The sequence below is a fragment of the Aspergillus piperis genome, assembly GCF_003184755.1.
Source record: "Aspergillus piperis CBS 112811 unplaced genomic scaffold BO85scaffold_10, whole genome shotgun sequence".
NCBI classification, from domain to species: domain Eukaryota; kingdom Fungi; phylum Ascomycota; class Eurotiomycetes; order Eurotiales; family Aspergillaceae; genus Aspergillus; species Aspergillus piperis.
This window is the reverse complement of record NW_020291600.1, coordinates 767753-787926: the sequence shown is the minus strand read 5'-3', so window position 1 is coordinate 787926 and position 20174 is coordinate 767753. Positions and strand designations below refer to the sequence as shown.

Genomic DNA, 20174 nt, shown 5'->3' with positions numbered 1-20174 from the left:
ACAAATGGAAGCGGACCACGACTCCCCGCAGCATCTCACAAATGGCCAACCAGCATCATGTCAAATAGATTACTACTTCCCAAGCTGTACTAGTAGTAGTACTATATGCAAACATACATCATCATCACCGTCTAGCCTTCCCATTCCTCCCATCCGCCTTGGGGTCATCAGATATCATAAAAGACCACAGATCGCTTTGATCTGCACGATCAAGCATTATATATCAGGCATTACAATCATAATATATGTCAGTTCCCTCGAACTCCTGTGGGTAAGTAAAACAATAAAAAACCAATATGCGTTATATATATACTCTCATCCTTTTACCGATTGGCCCGACCGGCCTGTTGCCGGGATCTGCAGCCGGGCTGGTCACACGCGTGCGCCCGTCTGACTGACTTCCTGCTAATCCTGGGGCGTATGACCGATAAAGGACCAGTCGATTCAAATGCTGCAGCTCTAAGGCTCTTTCTCGCCTCCTGCTGACTGTCCCACACGCTGCTCCGTATTGTTCAGCGACCACCTAAACCTGTCAGACTCCCGGATGGGAGACTCAGTCGCACTCCCGCAAAATGCATCGGGAGGTGCTGTATATATCGTGGGGCTGGCATCGGAGATGAAGCTCGCCCGGTTCGACGTCGAGTGTAGAAGAGGGGGACTGCCACTGCTGCTCCGTAGACTGCCGTTGCTTCCGCCCCAAGCACCCCGTCGGAGCTTCATCAAAGCGCTCAGAGACATCTCGTCGTCCATAGCGCCAAGGTCAACCAGCTGAGCCAAGCCTGGGCTGGCGATAGGGTTGGAGTGGGCGGCACCGTGAGCTGTCAACGAGATGACCGAGTTCCGCGTGCTCCATTCACTGCGTTCCGTGATAGGGGTCAAACTTGGCTCTCGAAATTTGCCCCGACTACTGAAGCTACGACTGACGCCCTCGACACCTCGTGGACCAAAGTAGCCCCCGTTGGTAAGCTCACCATTGCAGCCCCCATGTGCTTGTGCGTAGAATCCAAATTCTTGACCATAAAATCCCTCATCGTCGTTTTCCAGCGCTTCTGCGTTTGCCGCTGCAATGATGGGGTCGTCGAACAGTGCGTCATCGTTGTCATCGTAGTTGAAGTCTTCGAAAACTTCTTCAAATGCAGCCATATCCACGGTCTGGCTCAAGCGACTATCATCGGAAATGAGGCCTGAAGGCGTATCCATGGTCTGGGCGGTGCTCTCTTGGCCCAACGACCGCTCACTGACGCTGGTCTCGCGCCCGAACCTGTCACTTGCAGCCGCTTCACTGGCGGCTTTGGCCAATGCATTGTGGAAAGCTTCGAGGTTGTGCTCGGAAAGCACCCCACCATGAGCCTTTGCAGACCCCAGATTAGCCAAGCTCTCACGCGTTTGCCCGTAGACTCTAATGGACCCCTTTCGATAGTCGCTTGCCATGCTAGGAACATGCCTAAGTCCGCCATCGTAGTCTGGCTCTGGCGTAAACTCATCGTGTTCCGCAGTACCATCCAGTGGATTAGCGCTCCCGGCCCCGTTGTCGGGCGGCGGCGCAGGTGCAGGAACAGGTTGCTGCACCACTGGCTTCCGCTCATACAGGTGACTCGTCTCATCGTCGAAAATGGACTCGTCAAATTTCTCGCCCATGTGTTCTGTGGACAGATCACCAAACTCGCCGTCGTCAAAATAGAGATCGTCGTCATCTTCTATTGGCTGCGGAGCTGGAGGATGTGAACTCATGGAAACCTGAGCTGCATTATTGGAAGTATTTGTTGCCACTGATAATGCCTGCATATTGGTCGTGACATCCGTGACATCATCAGAGACAACGGAATCGGATACGGGCAAAGGAGCAGAGGTGCCTGCCAACGGCCCCTGGGCCGGTTCTTGTATATTCTGAGAAAATGTGATTCCAGTTGGAAGCGGACTAGCAATGATGGGTGAGAGTTCAGGTGCAAGCCAGGGCTTGTTGAGGGCATTACCCGGGCCGGAAAAGCCAGAGAAATCATCGTCCTCGTCAGCATCGACATTAACACCGGGTATCTTCTCTTCCAGATCGTCCATATCATCGAGCAGATCTTCATCGAAATCGTCCTCACCATCGCTGAAACTTGCGCCTTCCATGCGTGCCTTGGCCCGTCTTGCAGCCTCCTTCTCCTTATGCTTCTCTTCTAAGAGTTTCTCCTGTGTGGAAGATTCGACGCCATTCATATCAAAACTGAACCGGGAGGCATTGCTCTTGAGATGTTTAGGTAAACCAGATGGCTGATGTGGTATGACCTCGATCGTGTCGGTGTCTTCTTGTGTTGCTGCTCCGACATTACTAGGTGGACTATGTTGGCTGTCTTGCTTCAGTGTCGTCTGGTCGCTTGGCACGTCAGGCGACACATCCTGCTCCGGTATCTTTGACGGCAACTTTCGTGCAAATACAGGAAGTGTGTGTGGATCATTTTCAACATTGGATTGCGCTGTCAGTAACGATGACTGCAGATACGCCTTGCTCTCGACTTGCAGCACCTTCTGATCATCCTCAAAGTGTTCTTTGAAAACAGGAGAGTACTGTGTGTGTCTCTTCCGTTGCTCGCCTGCCTGGGCACTCTGGTCAGCGCCGTGCGCCGAGTTCCCATTTCCATTGTAGGTTACATCTGCCGGGCTCGACTGGTTGTTCACGTCATGCTTAAGAACGGGTGCCGTTGACAAGTTCCGACGCGGACGAGGCGCAGAGAAGTCGTGTACAATGTTGCCGCGAATTCTCGGATCATAGTCGTCCGGTATGGCCGGGACTATATTGCGAGCCCCGACTCTAGTGTCTTCTGTCCGCAGACTGGCTAGGTTGGAAGAACGCCTCCTGGCCAACAGAGACATAGGGTTGAGCAGGTGAAGCCGAGTCCTTCCCGATTTATGATGGGGCTGTTCCAACGGACCGTCCCGGTCTGCGGAACGGCGATTGCCCGCACCTTCATACTTGTATTCCTTGTCCTTGTCCTTGTGTGATGAAGCCATCCGGTCGCCCGGGGAGATGTCAGGGGAGGAGGTTCTGAATCGGAAATGACCGGAAGATGACAACACCGGAGTCGATGAGCGTTTGTTATGGTGATCAGAAGTCAGGTTATGGGAGTTCAGGAGGTTTTTGCCCAAGGACAGTCGAAACGGGGAGCTTGGTTTGGGAGAGTCGCCGTCGCCCTGATCTGAACGCGGCGGGGCAATGGACGATTGGGAGTAGTTCGACTGCGACGTGGTGATGGTAACATCTTGCTCGTCGGAGCTTGAGATAGGTCGGGTGTGGTTGTCTGAGGAAGAGGAGGGAATTGCGAGGTTTGCTGAAGAGGAGCCTGGCGCATTGGCCGGGGCGACGGATACGGCGATGGTTTTCTTCGTTGCATCATAGTAGTCCTCATGGGGGTTGTTCGGGACCTGCGGACTCGAGCTCTCCACCGAAGATGTCCCAAGCGCAGTGGGATTTGGCCGTGTGTTAGACAACTCCGGTAGTTGAGGAGGGTTGCTGGTGACCGGTGCTTTGGAGGTGGGCTGTAAGGAGGGCGAGACGGGGGAAGCGCTCGATCGGCGATGCTCGCGACGCCAGTAGGCGAAAACGGTGGAGGGTGGCATGGTGTTAGAACGTGAGCCCGAAGCACCCAGGGCGCGTCCAAGTAGGCGTTTAGGATGCGAAAACCTCTCCCATTGTTTCTGATGGTCGCAATGCGTATGGGATGGCGCTTCTCGAAGTTCACAGAGGCCGTGACAGCTCTGCGGAGTAGAAGAGGAAGATCAAGGTTGCGGCGTGGGGCAATGTCTCATCCGGGCGACTGAGGGCGGGCCAATCCCAGGGGAACGCGCGCAAAACCCAGACGGAGTGTTTAATGAGTTAATGCGGTGGGTTCGAGGAGATGCAGCAGATTCAAGCAACGATCGTCATGGAACAGAAATAGTTCTACCAATGATGGTAAGGTGGTTTGGGTGAGACCGACGGACGTAGGGGGGGTGGAATGAGTCTCCTGATAAGCAAACGAGGCCAAAGGGGGGAAAGGAAAAGCACTACGAGAGTGTCGGCCAGTCAGGAACGGACCAGCCAGGCAGGAATGCGCAACCGCAAACGGATAAGTCTGGAATTAGAGTGGAAGAAAAAAAAAGTTATATTTAGTAGTGCCCTTCTCTTTGAGTTCCTACTGGGCATTGAGAAAGTGACAACAAGATAACTAATGCACACCATTCACACATGGTGCATGCCAACCATTGCACATCCCGTGCGATACAAATGCTAGCTAGACACACTTTAGGGGATGGAGGGCTTCATGATTTGCTCTTTTCCATATGCAAAGATTGTCACTTCTGACAGGGCGACTAGGATGACCCGCATGCTACTACTATAAGTACAACTGGGAAATGTTCCGCTCATCTAACTCGAAATTAACACCACGCAATCGCTCATGCTTTCAAACTCATGCTAGCAAGATGCGCTAAAAACCTGTAGATGTACCCGATAACCAATTGCCCGGACAAATGAAAATAAAATATCGATCGGCTAATATGCTGAAGCAGAAAAAAAAATGTAGAGGATGGAAGCAATAAAGGATTAAGTCAGACGATACTCTGTCGCCAGCGGTCGATAATCTCCCGCTGCCCCGGTTCATTGACCGGTCGGACCATCTTCGTTTTAGGCGGCACAGCATAGCTGAGATGGTTCATCCCTAGTAACGCATCACTGTAAAAGGTATTGGGATGCACCATTCCGGGGCCATATGGCACTGTGCCGGCGGGCCCCTGGTATTGGGGATACCCAGCACCCGGCATCGGCCCATAATTCGGTGGAAACTGTTGGAGAGACATTCGATGGTCCAGTGTGCGCTGAGGCATCGGCTGAGGCGCGGCAGTGCCCATTGTCGACTGCCGTCCAACAGTGGTGGGACGTCGAGCGTGGAGGATGTCTGCCATGCTTCTTCGGTACCGGGGGATCTTCAATGTGGAATTCTGTCGGGCCTCAGCCTCAGCCTCCTTCTGCAGGCGAGCTCGACGTTGGGCCAGAGTTTCATCTTCCGGTGGCGTTTCCTTCTCTTGGGTGGTTTCTTCAGCGTCCCCCACCTGTTTGATCTCCGCCAGAATCTCGTTTGCAAAATCACTATCGGCGGGTGCACTAGGCTGGTCTTTCTCCTTGAGCCGTTTCAAGCGTTGGGCTAGAGTCTCGCCTTCGTCACCACTATCTTCTTGCGGCTGATCGTCTGGTGCGCCCGTAGAATACATGGTGACCGGGCGCCTCTCAGGGCTGCGCGGGGCAGGCTCACCGCGGAGCCTGGCACGACGCCTACTGAGAGGCTCGGACTCTTCCAGCTCCCTTCTTTCCATCAGTCCCAACGGACGTACCTCACTGACCGCATTCGCCTTTTCGGGAAACAGCATGCCCAGGGGCACATCATCGTCATCGTCAACTTCTTGGGGATGGGCATCTGGGGCTTCCCATGCCAAGGTCACTGGTCTTTGACGTCGGTGTTCGCTCTGCTTCTGCGCAACCGCTTCGAGTTGGAGAAGAGTCGAGTGTAACGCCGTAGTTTCGGGGGCCGATCGCAGTCGTTGTTTCAACTCGCTCTTTCGGTATTCAAGCTCGGCCAGCAGCGTGTTAGGGGGCCCGGTGAAGTCAGCGTCAGGCTCTTCATGATTGTGCTCTTCCCCATCGGCCTCGGGCGCATCAGGACCGCCAAGCCCGTCTTGATTAGCATCCCGTAAAGATGTGCCTTCATGGACATCTGCAGCCTCGCCTTCTGTTTGTTTGTGTAAGTGACCGGATTCAAGAGGCACATCTTTGAGATCCGGATCAGACAAGCGATGGCCAAGCCCAAGCATACTTGTGGAGCTCAGCGACTTTCGCTGCTCCGTCAAATCCCTCGAAGATAGTTTGCGGCTTGCTTGACTGAACCCTTTAGGGTCCAGTTGCCCCGTGAACGCACTGACAGGTGCAGTTGTAGAAGCATCAAGAATGTTGTCCAGCGTCGCCACTGCAGAAGCCTGAGTGACCTCTACATCAACAGCTCTAGCTGGTTGTTCGAAAAACATACTCGCGCGCAGTTGTGGAGGTACGCTTGTCGGCTGGTTGTGGTTACTTGACTCGCCACCATCGCCTTGATCCTGACCAGCGACCACCTGGGTGGACTTGCGGTTTTTGGCAGCGAGCACACCTAGGAGCTGTGAACGACGTTTGCCTCGTGGCTGATCACTCTTCTGCGACAAACGAGGTGGTAGATTCAACATCCTTGGCACAGGAGCAGGGTAGTAAACCATATTCTCGCCTGCCTGCGGCTCCTTATATGCCTCGGATCTGCTTGCCAAGGGAGGTCGCGTCAGCGACACTCGTCGGCCCAGATTACTCTCATTCGGAACATAATGCACGCCATCAAAGTCGTTGAACAGGACCCTAGCCTGTTGATACGTATCGGTAGAAGCAGCTGTGTATGTCCGTTCCAGCTCTTCCCCAAGCTCCTGGTCGTAGTAATCCTGCTGAACAAAGTCGTGCTCGGTGTGCACAGCCGGCGGCGGGGGAGGAGGAAGGTAAGGCATCGCGGGAACTCGAGTGGCCGAATCGCCGTAGAATCGCGCAGGGGCGTGTTCTGCAACCTGTGCCAAACGAGAGGACTGTATGGAGCCGTGGCGAGACGACAGACTTGTTTTGAGGCCGTCGTAATTGCTGGCGTGAGTGGAGTTGGAGGCCGAACTAGAGCGTCGCTTCTGTTCCTGATCCATTCTGCGAATCTCGTCTCCGATATTGGAACTCAGGCTCATGCGTTCCGCGCTCCTTTCAAGCCGCTCTACATTATTGATGTAGGCTCCTTGCAGCGATTGAAGGTCAGGCGTCGGATGATTGAGGGGAACCGGCTGACCGGTGACTGGAGTCCGGAGGGCCGGTTCAGGGGTGTGGGCATCGGTAGCGGCGGTGGTAGTCGTAGAACTAGTCTGAGGGACTGTCTTTAGTGGAGGGACATAACGGGGACTATTGGAACTCTGGTCCGCAGAGGGATCGGCAGGCAGTTCATAGTCATCTTCCTCCACCATATCATAGCTGGTAGAGGTCATCGATCGGATCATAGAGCCCAAGCTCTTGACGCCTGAGTCTTCATTCGACTTGGCGGGTTGCAGGTATGAGCCCGCCCCAATGTGGTCAGCGTCCAGCGGCAACTGCTGGAAGTGACCATTGTGCTGAGAGTCCGGCGACGGGCTGCGGGAATGGTCCGAATCGGTCGCGTTGGAAGCCACCTCGTGGTCGGCCTGAGAAACGGCGTTGTAGGCCATTTTCAGCAGAATCTGAAGCAATAAAAGCGCGGCCAAGCGCCGTTCAGGGAAACGAGCCTTGCCGGGGGAGAGACCCGTTGAAAGAGTGAGGGTGAGGGGGTGGGAAGTCAATAATGGTCAGCCGGGAACAACGTTTACGTCGGTGCAAACCTAAGATAAGGAAAATGCGCCCGGCGGGAACGGGGTTGCGCCCCCCTGCTGTTGAACGACACGATCACGACCCTGGATTCAGGGTAAGAAAGGAAAGAAGGGAGATGGAAGAGAAGAGAAGAAGAGAGGGAGACAAAGAACGAATGCTGCAAGGAACCGAAGGAAGAAGAGCCATGGTGGATGGTTTTTGTTCTGGACTTTTTGCTGCTGCTCCTTCCTGCGACAAATTAAGTAATTTAATTTCAGGTATTGAGCAGGTAACGAAGGTATGGGGGATTGTTTTCCCTCGTTTTGACGGTCCCTAAAAGTTGCTAAATTTGGATGCCAGGGAAAAGAGAAAAAAGAGCCTGGACCGGCTAGAAAGTGGCCCGCTTTGAGTCTGTCCGCCCTGTTTGCGGTGCTCCATTTATTTGCAGAACTAACTCCATGAACAGTTTAGTCCTCGCTCTTATGCAGAGTTCGGTTTTCAGCTACATACAAAGTAACCAGGTAGAGACCCAAAGATACTTTGAGGAAAGGATTTGCCAGCCAATCCGGGATCAGTTAGTAACTACTAAATTATCTCTGCACTTATCTGTCGCAGCGCTTGATTGATGCCGCTGAAGGTAACACCGCATTCAGATTGTACCTAAGCATAGTAACTAAGTAACTAACTAACTATAGGGTAGGACTGTAAGTATGTATGTGTACCCCATACCGGCGGCTATCTCTCGATACAGCGGCACAACGGCTGTGAGCGAGGGGGCCAGGTGGCTTTCTGACAGAGAGAAGTCGACTTATACGGTGAGCCTCTATCCCTTTTCAGTCATCTTCGTGATGATCACCGACATTGTCTTTCATAGTATCCATCCCCATGAGGTATGATGGATGTGTTAAGTAGTATACTGCGTTACAACACGGTAATTTACTTGTTTCCCCCCAAACAAGGGTCTTGCTTAGTCACCAGATAGACTTGCCTATCCGGGCAGTTGCTCACCTGGTCTGGCGGATTCGAGAGTCAAACATCGACTCATCCCTGTCGCCCCCTGGAACATGGTACTCGATACATCAACTCCTGAAATCTCATTTGGTCTCAGGTTAGATGCATTTTGCGACCATGCGAAAATATTGAAACTATCGGCGGCATGCCGATTCTGCGGAGAACAGAAGGACCCAACGACGTCATGTTCCCACCAACAGTAGACTAACTAATTACCGAGACCAAGGCAGGAGACCACTAGCTTTGCAGCTGCTTCCAATCACTGGGGAAGTCGACGTTGGTTTATACCCTTGCCTTTATACAGTGGCCATACCAGCGCAAAGGCCTTCTCTTGAGTTTTTTAGGTTTAATACCTCAATTGCACTTTCCGTCATAGTGCTTACATTCACTGACTCGTGTATTCAACAAACATGTTTCTATATACTTTTCATCCTTTGTACATATCACTCCTGCAAAACAGCCTTGAACCCCTCCAGCAAATCATTCTTCAAATCTACCCAATTCTCCAACCCGATACTCAGCCGCAGCAACTTCCTGTCCACCCGGGAATCCGATAACGCACGCCATTCGATCAAGGACTCAACACCGCCCAGACTCGTGGCGTGCTGAAAGAAAGCCAACTTGCTAGGTAGTCGTTGCGCAAATTTTTCACTCTGGAGGACAATTGAGAAGACAGGGCCGAATCCATTAGGCATCTGCTCTTTGATCCAGGGCTCCTCCTGCAGGCTGGTATGGTATATTTTCTTTACGACAGACTGGACTATCTGTTCTTCACTTCCAGCAGCAGGAGAAGGGGCAGTCAAAGCCTGATTAAGCCAGGCAACTAGACTCCCGCAGCCCTGACTCGCTCGTTGGACGCGAACCTCGAGGGTGCGTAGACTGCGGAGCCCAAGCCATGCCTCCAGATTGCCAATGACATTGCCCAATGCGACTCTATCTTCCAGTAGCTGCTTCTCCCAGTCTCTGCGCTGAGTAGCGAGTACACCACAGAGAAGGTCACTATGGCCGCCAAGATACTTAGATCCCGAATGCAGAACGAGATCAGCGCCCCACCGGAAGGGGTCCTGAAGACCCGGAGGCCCAAAGGTGCTATCAACCACCAAATAAGCACCTCTGGAATGGGCCTTCTTAGCGAACTCATCAATACTGAAAGAAGTTCCTAGCGGATTGACGGGGGTTTCCAGGAGGATGACATCGCCTTTGTCAAGCTCATCAGCCGGGCAATCGAGTGGTAGCTTCTGCAGCCCCGACAATCTGGAGATAACAGAGATGACCTCATGACTGCCGTGATAGCCTTCGCCGACCGAGATGCGACGGGGGTTCAAGAGAACGAGGGCGGCCTGAAGGGCAGCGAGACCGGTCGAGTAGCTAACAACCCGGCCGTTGAGAAGTGACGAAACGACAGCTTCGAATCGAGTTGCGTTGGGGGCGAATTCTCTGGAGTAAATGTAGTTTTTGCCGTCGAATTCTTCCTAATAAAGCTGTTAGTTGTTGGGGTCATCATTACATTGGGGAATGCGCATTGGCCGATTGGCAAACATACCACGGGGTCAACGGACGGGATCAAATCTTCTGGGTTATCGGGAAATCTGAAAGTCGTAGACAGATGGATTGGAGGTGCGACGTCTGTCACCCGGTTAAGGTGATCGTCTGCATGCAGTGCTCGGGTCGAGGGATGATGAAGGTTAGAGGGAGTCATATTGCTCGAGTCGTCTGCTGAGTATATTCTTTTGATATGTCAAGTCTGACAATAGTGAAGACTTAAGGTAAGTTTGAAGAAATTGACTCGAAGACGTGAAATGACTTCCTTATATACACATAGAGTGAGTAGATTGCCTTCAGGTTCTTCTCTATACTTCGTCTTTCTCTGGCGGAGACCCCGCCCCACTCCCTTCAAGTTCCTAAACGGGCAAAGATTTGGAGAGGAAAATCTCTTTCATTGGTTCGGGAGATGTGGCCCCGCCACCATCCCGAACTGGCCTGAGTTGCACTATCACAGATATTTTCCAGATACATTTTAGAATCTAATGCCAGATATTTTGGCCAAATGACTTTGAAACGACTTGCACGTGTGGGAACGGACATCAAAGTCTGATGTTAAGGATTCTTGATCCGTCACTTGGTGGCTACTGACCACGTGCCGCAATGCTCAGGCACGTAACAATATCCACCACATTGCTCAACGGCTCAAGTTCCGAATTCCGAGGAGATAGTCATAATGTTTTCCGCAGAAGCCAAGAGGGTTCTACACCTAGTACAGCCCTATAGGTTCAACTCACCAGTTGTGCTGCTTACTAAAGAGCACTAAGTGAATCCAGTTTCGGCGATACTGTCCAATCAGCATACTATCCGATGCGCTGACAGACAAAAGTATGACTCTTCGGCCGATAAACTCAGGATCTAGATAGTATTATAAGAACGCTTGTCCTCTCTACTACACTTACAATTTCTCCAAAATAAACCCATACTCTCTAAGTATCGCAATCCTCCCCCGGCACTCACAATGTATCTCCGCGCCATCCACGCCGAATCCCACATTGCAGCCCTCCACCAACTCATCCGCCAAAACCCCCTCGGTATCCTCACAACAGCAATCAAATCCCCTCTCTACCCCCTCCTGCAATCAAGCCACATTCCCTTCATTCTGGATGTCCCCCAAACAGAAGACTCATCGGACGAAACAATCCCCAATGGCACCCTCCGCGGCCACATGGCCAAGCAAAACCCCCAAGCCAAGGCCCTCATGGAAGCACTAGCAGCACAGCAACAACAATCAGGCAACAATCCCAGCTCTCTTGAACTCGAAGACGAAGTGCTCGTCCTCTTCACCTCCGAACACCACCACTACGTCACACCCAAGTTCTACACGGAGACGAAGCCTGCCACGGGGAAGGTCGTCCCAACGTGGAACTATGCCGCTGCGCAAGCGTACGGCAAGATTCGGGTTTATTGTGATTCGAAGTCCGAGGAGACGGGGGCGTTCTTACAGAAAGCCGTGGAGGATTTGACGAGTCAGAGTGAGGGGTCTATTATGGGGTATACGGGGACGGAGGGGCGTCCGGGGCCGTGGAAAGTGTCGGATGCGCCAGTGCCGTATGTGGAGATTCTGAAGAAGAATATTATTGGTATCGAGATTAGGATTGAGCGGTTGCAGGGGAAGTTTAAGATGAGTCAGGAGATGGGGAAGGGGGATCGTGAGGGGGTTGTTAGTGGATTTGAGGCGTTGGAGACGGATGTTGGGAAGGGGGTTGCGCAGATGGTGAGGGAGAGGGGGGAGATGAAGGATGCGCAGAAGTAGGAGTATGGAGAAGTGTTAATGGATCAATGAGCAAGGATCAGATAGTATCTGCTTATGTGGGGCGCCATGCATATAGTGCTGAAGATTGGCACTATCTTAGTCAAAATTACTATATAACCGCGGCAGTTGTCTAGCACATTTGAGATGGTGGAAGTTATCATGCGTATCCTGTCATTGCCTCGTGTCCTAGATGTCATGATTGAAACAGACTGTATCTTATTTCACTCTGCTGATTTCAATCTCGTCCTGATGCATATATATAATTAGCACATATAAACATACAAGAACGACAACGGAACACCTACAACTATATCTTCTGGGAAAAGGAGACATTTCATTCCCCAGCTCTCATACTTCGAGCTCCCACGGACAAACTCCCGGTAAGCCGGCGCACCGGGATGCACCACATTATCCGCGAGTACCAAGGAGCCAGGGTGAAGGAAGCCAAGCCGTTCCGACAGCTCCAGATCAGGTACATAAAGATCCTTGATATGATCAATGAACATGAGATCAACACTAGGTAGCTTCCCTTCCGCACTTAGGCGCTTGAGCGACTCGTCCGCCGGCCCGACAACCACTTTGGCAATATCGCTGAGACCCGCCAATTCGATAAAATTCATGGCGATAGATGCAATGAGGGGATCAGCTTCCAGACTCCACAAGCGGAGGCCTGTCGAGGATCCACCAGCGGCTTGCCGCATGGCGTCTGCGAACATGATTGCGGAGTAGCCGACATAGGTGCCGAGCTCAACGACAACCTTTGGCTTTTCATCTGCGAAGAGCGTCGAAAGCTTCTTGGCTTTGTCTGGGCCAAGGCTGATAAAGAAGGCTTGCTTTGCAGCGAACTCGTCGATGAGAGCGAGTAGGGCAGACGGATTGCCGCGGGTTTGGGGCAAGGAGGGGTGAGAGTAGATGTACTTTAGCAAGGAAACCTCCAGAGTATCGTGAGACTCGGACTTGCAAAGAGAAACTGGTTTCTCGTCAACTGGTGCCATTGTGTTGGATTAGTATGTGTCTTGGCGAGATATTTAGCCTACTGTACTAGTATGGGTGTAGAAGGGAGAGAAGGGCGATAAACCGACGCCGGGCTAGAACAACGGAGGGGCTTACGCAGAACTATATACTCGTTCACATCTTGCTTATCGCGCATAGAGCGACATGAAAAATGTAGAATGCAAGGTAGGAATGAGAAGAGTATATATCATGCCGTAAATTTTGGTTGACCGGTCAGTTCAGGGGGCGCGGATCGTGCTTTGATTGGATGGCGGAAATACTTTGGCGGCCAGACCTTGAATCTCCCCACAGAATTACTCCCGGCCTCGCTGCATCTTCCTCCATCTTTCATCCCCGCTCTGTCCTATCAGACACCATCATCGAACTTTATTGTCTACAGACTCTACATGTCTCACATTTTATCTCCATTGCAGATCACGGCCTCTCTGTGCGTTGGGCATCAAAACTGCTGGACTGGCATTCGATGAGGGGATCTCGCCACGCAGTAAAGACAGCGTCGCTACGCAGCCTACTATAGACTGTACGTCCAACGAGAATGGAGGAGCCGTGCTACACTTGTCGACGCCGGCGCATTCGCTGCGACCAGTCTCAATCTCCTTGCGTGAAGTGTGCGACAAGTGGCTATCAATGCTTTGCTTCTAGACCTTTGAGATGGGTTGAAGGCCTAGCGATACGGGGGAAGCTGCGGGGCGTATCACTGGCAACTAAATCAGCTAGTCCAGCTAAAAAAGCAAAACCCCGAAAAGAGTCAGACTCGAGTGATGACAGTCTTGCATCGGCGAGTGAGTCTGCTCTTTCCGTTGTGCGGTCTCCCGAAAGTCAGGGTAAGTATAGCTGCTGCATACACTATTGAGTATTCAATAAATCGCTCATATCGGATTAGTCACCCCATTGAAACCTTCAATCAGCATACCACCGACTATAGGCGATTTTGCCATATCTAACCTGGACGCAGTTTCCAGGTACTACTTGGATTATTGTGAGTCATCTCGTTGGGTTGTGCACGGTCCTGTCTAACGCTGCATCAGATAATGAAAGCATATGTGGGCTCTTCATCGTTTACGACAGCGATAGGAATCCTCTTAGGGCCCTAATGTCACTCGCGCTGCTTGACCGCACTCTCCTCAAGTCCGTACTGGCTCTTGCAGCGCGACACCGGGTAAATCGACATTGCTCGTTCCGTGATCTCACTGTCAATGCATCATCCGATCAAATGATTGCAAACTCTGACGCGCTTCGCTTCAAATATCAAGCCATACAAGGGATTGCACAAGCCCTGGGTGATGCGAAATCACGGAACAAGGATGAGACAGTGGCAAGCATATTCCTCCTAGTATTTCTAGATCTTCTGGAGTCTGGAAGTGATCGGTGGAATGTCCACCTAGAAGGTGCCAAAAGATTGTTGGAACCCAGTACACCTGATTCGCAGGCTGTTTCCAGACACGATTCCGGACAAACTATAGAGGATCTGCGTAATTTTCTTGCTAGTCAGATTTACTCGTAAGCAAGGAGCACTCTGGGTGTTGACTTCTGTGACTAACGATCGTCTTACTTTAGCATCGAAACCTTGGGTGGAACCTTTGTACGCCCAAAGTTATTGTCACAGTACGATTTGCTTGGGGGCCCACAATTCCAAGAGACCGTCGAGCAGTCATTCCTTGGATGTCCAGAATACCTGCTGGACGCTATACGGTATCTCTCTGCGCGAAGAGACACAATTGCCAGCTCCGAATGCCATGATGACTCCACCTGGAGCTACTTCATTGAAGATACTACATCGATGATAGACTTCATCCAGCAATTCGACTGTTCTGTATGGGCTTCGTCGCTACCATATCTGGGCACCACCCCTCCAAGAGATACAAGCTCTCTTTGCACACTGGCGCAATCATACAAGATAGGAGCTCTAATATATGGAAAACGCGTCCTTGGCGCTCTCACTAAGGAGTGTTTACCACTGGAGGACCTGCTCCAGGAGTTGCTTGCCACGATTGAAAGGTTGCAGAACGACGAGTCCTTGTACAAATGCATCCTCTGGCCCATAATAATCGCTGGTCTTGAATGCCAACGACAGGAGCAAAGAGATTCTGTGCGGACTTATATGGAAAGTTTTTGGGAGCAGACCAAGTGCGTGAATGTGATCAATGCTTCCAAGATTATAGAAGACCGCTGGCAGCGGTGCGACGGTACAGAACCTTCACACTGGATATTCTCAATCGGTCACTTGGGCCGTGACTGGCTTTTGATTTGAGCGCTAGCTCGAACAGGCTCACAAAGATGACGCTGATACCGAGACAACATGGATGTTCTTGGGTTTTAGGGCGATGTTCTGTTTGACTATCTGAACCATTCACTTGACTTGGGATATGGCATTCAGAAAGCTCAATGGTGGCTTGCGATTTGATGTTCAAGTAGGCCTCGCTCATCCCGTTGCCAGGCCTTGGCTGGATCGAACGCCCCTGTAAAAGAGTGAGCAGGGCGTAGCCATTTTCCAGACCTGCATCGAAAAGCTTTTGCGCCACTGACCATCTAACATACAAAGAGGGGACCAGATTAAGCCACTGATGACCCGCGGTACAGACCCCTGGCGCGCCCTTAGTCATGCTTCTGTTATCAACCCCTCCCCGGACTCTTATCCTATCTTACCCCTCACGAAGCGTCGATCGTCTAAAATGCCACCATCAGTTGACTCCGTACCAAGCGACATGATATCAACCATCTCAGAGCCCTGTCAGACTTCTTACACCAATTGCACTATCTTGCAGCAAAATGTCCTCCCCTGAGACCTACGATGTAATCATCATCGGCGGCGGCCCCGTTGGCCTTCTCCTCGCCTACCAACTCACCCGCTTTGAACTTTCAGTCTGCATTGTGGAAAAGCAAGACAAAGATACTCCAGAGGGCCGCTACGGCCGTGCTATTACCCTGTTTCCGCGGACGCTGGAGCTCCTCGATCAATTGGACTTGGTCCAGCCAATGCTTCAACAGGGATTTGCTTGCAGAAGTAGTGTGACGTATAAAGATGGAGTGAGACAGCAAGTATACCTCTCCTCCTGCTTAAGTATTTCATCTAACCAGACTGGGCAGGTTTCCAGGAAAAGTATGGACTTTCATGGAGAATATCCAGGGCACCGTGTTTGATTTTGCCCTTGTGCTGAGGCAAATGTACACGGAAGATATATTGAGAGAGAGGCTGGATAGAGGAAAGGTCACTTATCATGGTTCTATGGAGTGTGTCGGCTTTGAAACCGGTCTGGACGATAGTGAGTACCCAGTGACGGTGCATTGTTCAGGACCTGGTGGTATGATGTCAGCCAAAAGGTATTCGCCTTCTGCACGAAAGGCTATTCAACAAAAGCATAATGCTGACTGAGTGCTAGCAAATACCTTGTTGGAGCAGACGGTGGTCATAGTCTCGTTCGCAGATATGCCAATATTCCTTTCGATGGTGATTCATCAGAAGATCAGTGGATTCGCATTGATGGCATAGTCGAGACCAATATGCCCATCAATCGGGCCTATGGGTAAGCTAGATTTGAATCGGTGATCTTGACATAATCTGATCTGCCAACAGGGCCATCGAAACAACAACACATGGGAATGTTCTCTGGGCCCCTCTTGACCACGGCGCTACCCGCATTGGCTACGCATACACACCCGAGATAGCAGCCAAATATCCAGAAGGGGTAACTGAAGAAGTTGCTGTGAACGAAGCCATTGCGTGCTTGTGGCCCTTCAGTCTAAAGTTCAAAGAGGTACATTGGTGGACATTGTAAGCCACCCACGCAGGCCATTAGGCAACCCTACTAACGAGTCGTCAAGATACAAAATCGGCCAGCGCATGGCCCGAACTTTTGCAACGCACAACAATCGTGTCTTCATCTGCGGTGATGCAGCCCATACCCACAGCAGCGGCGCCGCTCAAGGCCTGAACACTGGTATTAACGACGCCGTGAATCTTGCCTGGAAGCTGGCTTTGGAGGTGCAAGGGCTATCTCATCCGGAGGTCTTGGACACCTACACAACGGAGCGCCAGTCTGCAGTGCAGAAATTACTCAACTACGACAAAGACATCTCTTTGTTGATGACGCATAAATGGCCGGCTTGGTACGATGGGGACCCGCACGCGGACCCGAACGTTCTCCTCGGAGAAATATTCAACAATGCTGCACCATTCAACACGGGACTCGGTATATCCTACGAGGCCAACGTAATCAACCAACCCTGGGTGTCATCTACCGAGGCGGCTGTGGGGGTTCAACCAGGGACCCGGGCTCCGGATACCGAGTTGACCACGCCAGGGACATTCCAGTCTGTGCGGATGCACCAAGTTCTGCGGAATCGGTGCCAGTTTCATGCGATAGTGTTTACAGGCGGTGATATCAAGACAGCGAAATCGGATTTGGTTCCTCTTCGGGAGTACTTGGATAGCCACCCGGAGCTTGCAATGCACCCGGCCATTGCCTGGTTAACAGTGTGCGGCTCAGCCGGCTGCTCGCCGTACGAGGTACTCGGGATGACAGGATTCGGCGATACCTATTTCGACGCGAGGGGGATCGCGCACTACGCCTATAAACTCTATTCACGTAAAGCAATGCTAGTGGTGATCCGACCAGACGGGCTGATAGCATTCACATGTGCATTAGACGGAGAGACGATCTGGCAACGTTTTTCTAGGATACTGAAGAGCCAACCGCAGAAGACTTGCTAATGATACCCATAAACCAGACCGTTCACACAATACAAACAGACCGAATCAAACACACCCCCTCCTCAAATTCTCAAACCGACTCAGCGGATAATACAACGTATTCTCCGTACCATCCAACCCACCCAACCTGCCCAACCTCTCCGCAGTCCCCCTGACCAAGCTCCTCTCATGCGAAACATGATGATCCCCACTCAACTCCCACCACATAGCCCCTCCCAAGTGCCTGTTAGCAACATAATCCGTCTTCATAGCCGCCACCTCCGGCGTGTCATAACTAACCATCTTCCTATTCACCGGATCATGGCACCAGCTCGCCATCAACCTCGGATCCACCATCTCCCTACTCCCCTTCAACGGCAAATCCTTATAATCCCACACCCCATTCTCCCAACTCCCCTCCCCAACCCCCTGGAACCCAGCCCCAGGCCCATCCGTCCCCTCAAACGCCCTCCCATACAGCGGCAACCCAAAAATAATCTTCCTCGGATCCCTCACCCCGCCGTTCAAATACATCGTCACCGCCCCATCCGCACAAAACGGCGTAATCTCCCCCCTCCCCGAATGGAACACATTCGCCATATGTCCGGAGTTCTTATCCCAACTCCCACTGAAATCATAACACATCAGATTCCAGAAATCAAGATAACGGTCCATATCGCCGATCCGCAGTTTCCGGATATTATCCGGCCCACATGGCGCCGCGATGGTCAATAACAGCCTTTTCCCGCCGAGATGGGTAGCGGAGTACTCGTCCAGCACCCGCCTGACATCCTTGAGTAGGATAACAAAGTCCTTTGCTTGCGATGCATCAGCTGGATACTCCCAATCGATGTCGATGCCGTCGAAGCCCAGGTCCGCGAGGAGGTGCACGGCGCTGCGGGCGAAGGTTTCGCGCCCGCGCGGGGTGGATGCTGGCGCGGCGAAGTTGGGACTGTAAGTCCAGCCGCCGATGGAGAGGAGGGTTTTGAGGTGCCGGTGTTGTTGCTTTAGGAGGTAGAGTTGCTTGATGCAGCCGTAGGCGTTGGTGCCGGGCTCGGACCAACTGTCGTTGGGGTAGTGCTTTTCGAGGTCGGAGTAGGTGTCGGTTAGGAAGCTACACGATACAAATGTTAATCAAGAGCCTGGTTTGAAAGTTTGGGGAAGGGGACGTACACTTCGCCGGTCGGGCGGATGTTGGCGAAGGAGTCTATTGAAGTTAGAATAAGAACCAAGGTTGAATCGAGACCCAATACAATCGGCACGTACAGAGAATATGGGTAATATACTCCGCAGGAATATCCTGAGGTTGATAATTGCGGCCGTAGACGCCCTGTCACAATCCATTAGTTTCATATTACATTAATTACATTGATTGAAAACCATAGTAAGGGATGGTGATGTTTACCCAATTAGTAAAATACCCGACAGTCTTATACCCCGGTCTCCCGACATTAATCCACGGAGGCGGCGGACGGGCCATCGGAGGACGTGGGGGAACCGCGGGCGGTGCTCCTCCTCCAGCAGCAGCGCTTGGAACAACCGGCGGCCCCGGAGGACAGACAGCAAGGTGGATAGGAGGATCGGAAGGTGAGAAATGGCTAGCGCCATCGCCGGGAATTCCACGACTCTCCGGAGGAGGCGGAGGAGGCTGAGACTGATCAGACCCCGGGATATTCAGCTGTTGCCCCGGATAGATAAGATCTGGGTTGGTGATCTGCGGGTTGGCTGCTCTGAGGGCGTCGAGAGTGACGCCGTGGTCTTGGGAGATTTTCCATAGTGAGTCGCCGCTGGCGATGGTGTAGGTGGACATTATGGGATATGGAGTATGAAGTATAGAGTATGAGGATGAGAGGGAAGGAAGAAAGGAAGGAATGATATCGATTGATGATTGTTTGAGTGGGTAAGCAAGCAAGCATATAAGGCTGTTGTGGTTGTTGAATATATGTGGCACCGCCCGGTTGTGGCGCGGGGGTGGTTCAGGGGTCCTTTTCATACGCTTTACTGTGTTGGGTTTAGTGGGCACACACACAGCCTTGGGGTATTTTTAGATTTTGGAAGGTGGGAGGGGGAGGGTTGGTGTGATGTCATGGGTTTTGGTGGTAGGCAGACATTTATTCATATGAGTGGCTAGTACTGTTGGGGAATAGTCTGTTGGATTTTCTTGAGGTGGAGATGGCATCGGAGAGAAAGAAAATTGCTGAATATCCGAGGAGCATGTTTCTGCATTTCCGGGAATATCAATTGTTGAGACATTTACTGTAGCCAGGCATTACTTGATCCTCCACTATCTCTTCCAACACCTGCCAATCATTATATTGAGAATCTATATAATACAGTAGTACATTTGAACTACATACTTTCATTTTCCGTCCTCAGACTAGCCAAAGGTTTCAAGGCTGCTGTAACGAAGACAAGTGTATGTGTGAAGCACGAGAAAGACATGCTCCAGAGTAGAGTTAATGAATCACGATGAAATGTTGTCGTGAGATTCACCAGGAATTATTTGTAGATATTTGCGGAGCTCTGCACTTATCGCATAGCTTGTCTGGAATTCAATACCCTAGAATAATACCTCAAGTGCCGGCGATGAAACCCCTGAGGAAAGAGTATGATGACAGACCTCCTGCACTTGTCTTCGAGAACAATCCTTGTCATATTGCATTAAAAGAAGGGTCATTCAGAACCGGATCCTCGCGACGACGGTTTTGCCGCTGCTCTTTGTGATACTGGGAAACTTCTCGACTAAGGCTATCATCGAGGACTCAAAGGAGCGATAG

At 51.7% G+C, this 20174-nt stretch overlaps 8 protein-coding genes across 8 annotated transcripts; 3 read left to right on the top strand and 5 right to left on the bottom strand.

The window, feature by feature from the left end:
• Positions 1 to 427: 427 nt before the first annotated feature.
• Positions 428 to 3789, bottom strand: BO85DRAFT_35829 (uncharacterized protein). Its single transcript, XM_025655499.1, has one exon. It carries the CDS (start codon positions 3598 to 3600, stop codon positions 460 to 462), a length of 3141 nt encoding a protein of 1046 aa, XP_025515146.1. The 5' UTR covers positions 3601 to 3789; the 3' UTR covers positions 428 to 459.
• A 344-nt stretch (positions 3790 to 4133) lies between these two features.
• BO85DRAFT_478385 (uncharacterized protein) lies at positions 4134 to 7592 on the bottom strand. Its single transcript, XM_025662897.1, has one exon. The coding sequence runs from the start codon at positions 7264 to 7266 to the stop codon at positions 4570 to 4572; it is 2697 nt and encodes an 898-aa protein (XP_025515145.1). The 5' UTR covers positions 7267 to 7592; the 3' UTR covers positions 4134 to 4569.
• A 1193-nt stretch (positions 7593 to 8785) lies between these two features.
• On the bottom strand, positions 8786 to 10203 carry BO85DRAFT_520678 (putative transsulfuration enzyme family protein). The gene is made up of 2 exons (XM_025665152.1): positions 9939 to 10203; positions 8786 to 9867 (listed from the first exon to the last, which is right to left on the bottom strand). Exons 1-2 carry the CDS (start codon positions 10092 to 10094, stop codon positions 8839 to 8841), a joined length of 1185 nt encoding a protein of 394 aa, XP_025515144.1. The 5' UTR covers positions 10095 to 10203; the 3' UTR covers positions 8786 to 8838.
• Positions 10204 to 10822: 619 nt separating this feature from the next.
• BO85DRAFT_449945 (FMN-binding negative transcriptional regulator) lies at positions 10823 to 11909 on the top strand. The gene has a single exon (XM_025660272.1). The coding sequence runs from the start codon at positions 10899 to 10901 to the stop codon at positions 11691 to 11693; it is 795 nt and encodes a 264-aa protein (XP_025515143.1). The 5' UTR covers positions 10823 to 10898; the 3' UTR covers positions 11694 to 11909.
• BO85DRAFT_35810 (O-methyltransferase) lies at positions 11802 to 12831 on the bottom strand. The gene is made up of 2 exons (XM_025655497.1): positions 11999 to 12831; positions 11802 to 11939 (listed from the first exon to the last, which is right to left on the bottom strand). Exons 1-2 carry the CDS (start codon positions 12686 to 12688, stop codon positions 11910 to 11912), a joined length of 720 nt encoding a protein of 239 aa, XP_025515142.1. The 5' UTR covers positions 12689 to 12831; the 3' UTR covers positions 11802 to 11909.
• Positions 12832 to 13045: 214 nt separating this feature from the next.
• BO85DRAFT_35744 (Zn(II)2Cys6 transcription factor) lies at positions 13046 to 15217 on the top strand. Its single transcript, XM_025655495.1, has 4 exons — positions 13046 to 13531; positions 13591 to 13686; positions 13736 to 14207; positions 14265 to 15217. The coding sequence occupies exons 1-4, from the start codon at positions 13243 to 13245 to the stop codon at positions 14956 to 14958; spliced, it is 1551 nt and encodes a 516-aa protein (XP_025515141.1). The 5' UTR covers positions 13046 to 13242; the 3' UTR covers positions 14959 to 15217.
• BO85DRAFT_35745 (2,4-dichlorophenol 6-monooxygenase) lies at positions 15218 to 17502 on the top strand. The gene is made up of 5 exons (XM_025655496.1): positions 15218 to 15742; positions 15795 to 16028; positions 16088 to 16231; positions 16282 to 16479; positions 16530 to 17502. Exons 1-5 carry the CDS (start codon positions 15477 to 15479, stop codon positions 17416 to 17418), a joined length of 1731 nt encoding a protein of 576 aa, XP_025515140.1. The 5' UTR covers positions 15218 to 15476; the 3' UTR covers positions 17419 to 17502.
• Positions 17304 to 19316, bottom strand: BO85DRAFT_422230 (chitinase). Its single transcript, XM_025657960.1, has 4 exons — positions 18803 to 19316; positions 18664 to 18727; positions 18571 to 18604; positions 17304 to 18511 (listed from the first exon to the last, which is right to left on the bottom strand). Exons 1-4 carry the CDS (start codon positions 19205 to 19207, stop codon positions 17464 to 17466), a joined length of 1551 nt encoding a protein of 516 aa, XP_025515139.1. The 5' UTR covers positions 19208 to 19316; the 3' UTR covers positions 17304 to 17463.
• Between the last annotated feature and the right edge of the window lie 858 nt (positions 19317 to 20174).

What these genes read in the sequence shown, in the direction of transcription:
- BO85DRAFT_449945 (XM_025660272.1), top strand. Translation starts at nt 10,899, where the DNA reads ATGTATCTCCGCGCCATCCACGCCGAATCCCACATTGCAGCCCTCCAC.
- BO85DRAFT_422230 (XM_025657960.1), bottom strand. Translation starts at nt 19,207, where the DNA reads ATGTCCACCTACACCATCGCCAGCGGCGACTCACTATGGAAAATCTCC. An exon ending in TCGGGTATTTTACTAATTGG is followed by an intron (nt 18,728 to 18,802) that starts GTAAACATCACC and finishes GGATTGTGACAG; the next exon opens with GGCGTCTACGGCCGCAATTA. An exon ending in GTATATTACCCATATTCTCT is followed by an intron (nt 18,605 to 18,663) that starts GTACGTGCCGAT and finishes TAACTTCAATAG; the next exon opens with ACTCCTTCGCCAACATCCGC.
- BO85DRAFT_35829 (XM_025655499.1), bottom strand. Translation starts at nt 3,600, where the DNA reads ATGCCACCCTCCACCGTTTTCGCCTACTGGCGTCGCGAGCATCGCCGA.
- BO85DRAFT_35744 (XM_025655495.1), top strand. Translation starts at nt 13,243, where the DNA reads ATGGAGGAGCCGTGCTACACTTGTCGACGCCGGCGCATTCGCTGCGAC. An exon ending in GCGGTCTCCCGAAAGTCAGG is followed by an intron (nt 13,532 to 13,590) that starts GTAAGTATAGCT and finishes ATATCGGATTAG; the next exon opens with TCACCCCATTGAAACCTTCA. An exon ending in CTTGCTAGTCAGATTTACTC is followed by an intron (nt 14,208 to 14,264) that starts GTAAGCAAGGAG and finishes GTCTTACTTTAG; the next exon opens with CATCGAAACCTTGGGTGGAA.
- BO85DRAFT_35810 (XM_025655497.1), bottom strand. Translation starts at nt 12,688, where the DNA reads ATGGCACCAGTTGACGAGAAACCAGTTTCTCTTTGCAAGTCCGAGTCT. An exon ending in TTTTCCCAGAAGATATAGTT is followed by an intron (nt 11,940 to 11,998) that starts GTAGGTGTTCCG and finishes TATATGCATCAG; the next exon opens with GACGAGATTGAAATCAGCAG.
- BO85DRAFT_478385 (XM_025662897.1), bottom strand. Translation starts at nt 7,266, where the DNA reads ATGGCCTACAACGCCGTTTCTCAGGCCGACCACGAGGTGGCTTCCAAC.
- BO85DRAFT_35745 (XM_025655496.1), top strand. Translation starts at nt 15,477, where the DNA reads ATGTCCTCCCCTGAGACCTACGATGTAATCATCATCGGCGGCGGCCCC. An exon ending in TATAAAGATGGAGTGAGACA is followed by an intron (nt 15,743 to 15,794) that starts GCAAGTATACCT and finishes CAGACTGGGCAG; the next exon opens with GTTTCCAGGAAAAGTATGGA. An exon ending in CCCATCAATCGGGCCTATGG is followed by an intron (nt 16,232 to 16,281) that starts GTAAGCTAGATT and finishes ATCTGCCAACAG; the next exon opens with GGCCATCGAAACAACAACAC.
- BO85DRAFT_520678 (XM_025665152.1), bottom strand. Translation starts at nt 10,094, where the DNA reads ATGACTCCCTCTAACCTTCATCATCCCTCGACCCGAGCACTGCATGCA. An exon ending in TCCCGTCCGTTGACCCCGTG is followed by an intron (nt 9,868 to 9,938) that starts GTATGTTTGCCA and finishes CAGCTTTATTAG; the next exon opens with GAAGAATTCGACGGCAAAAA.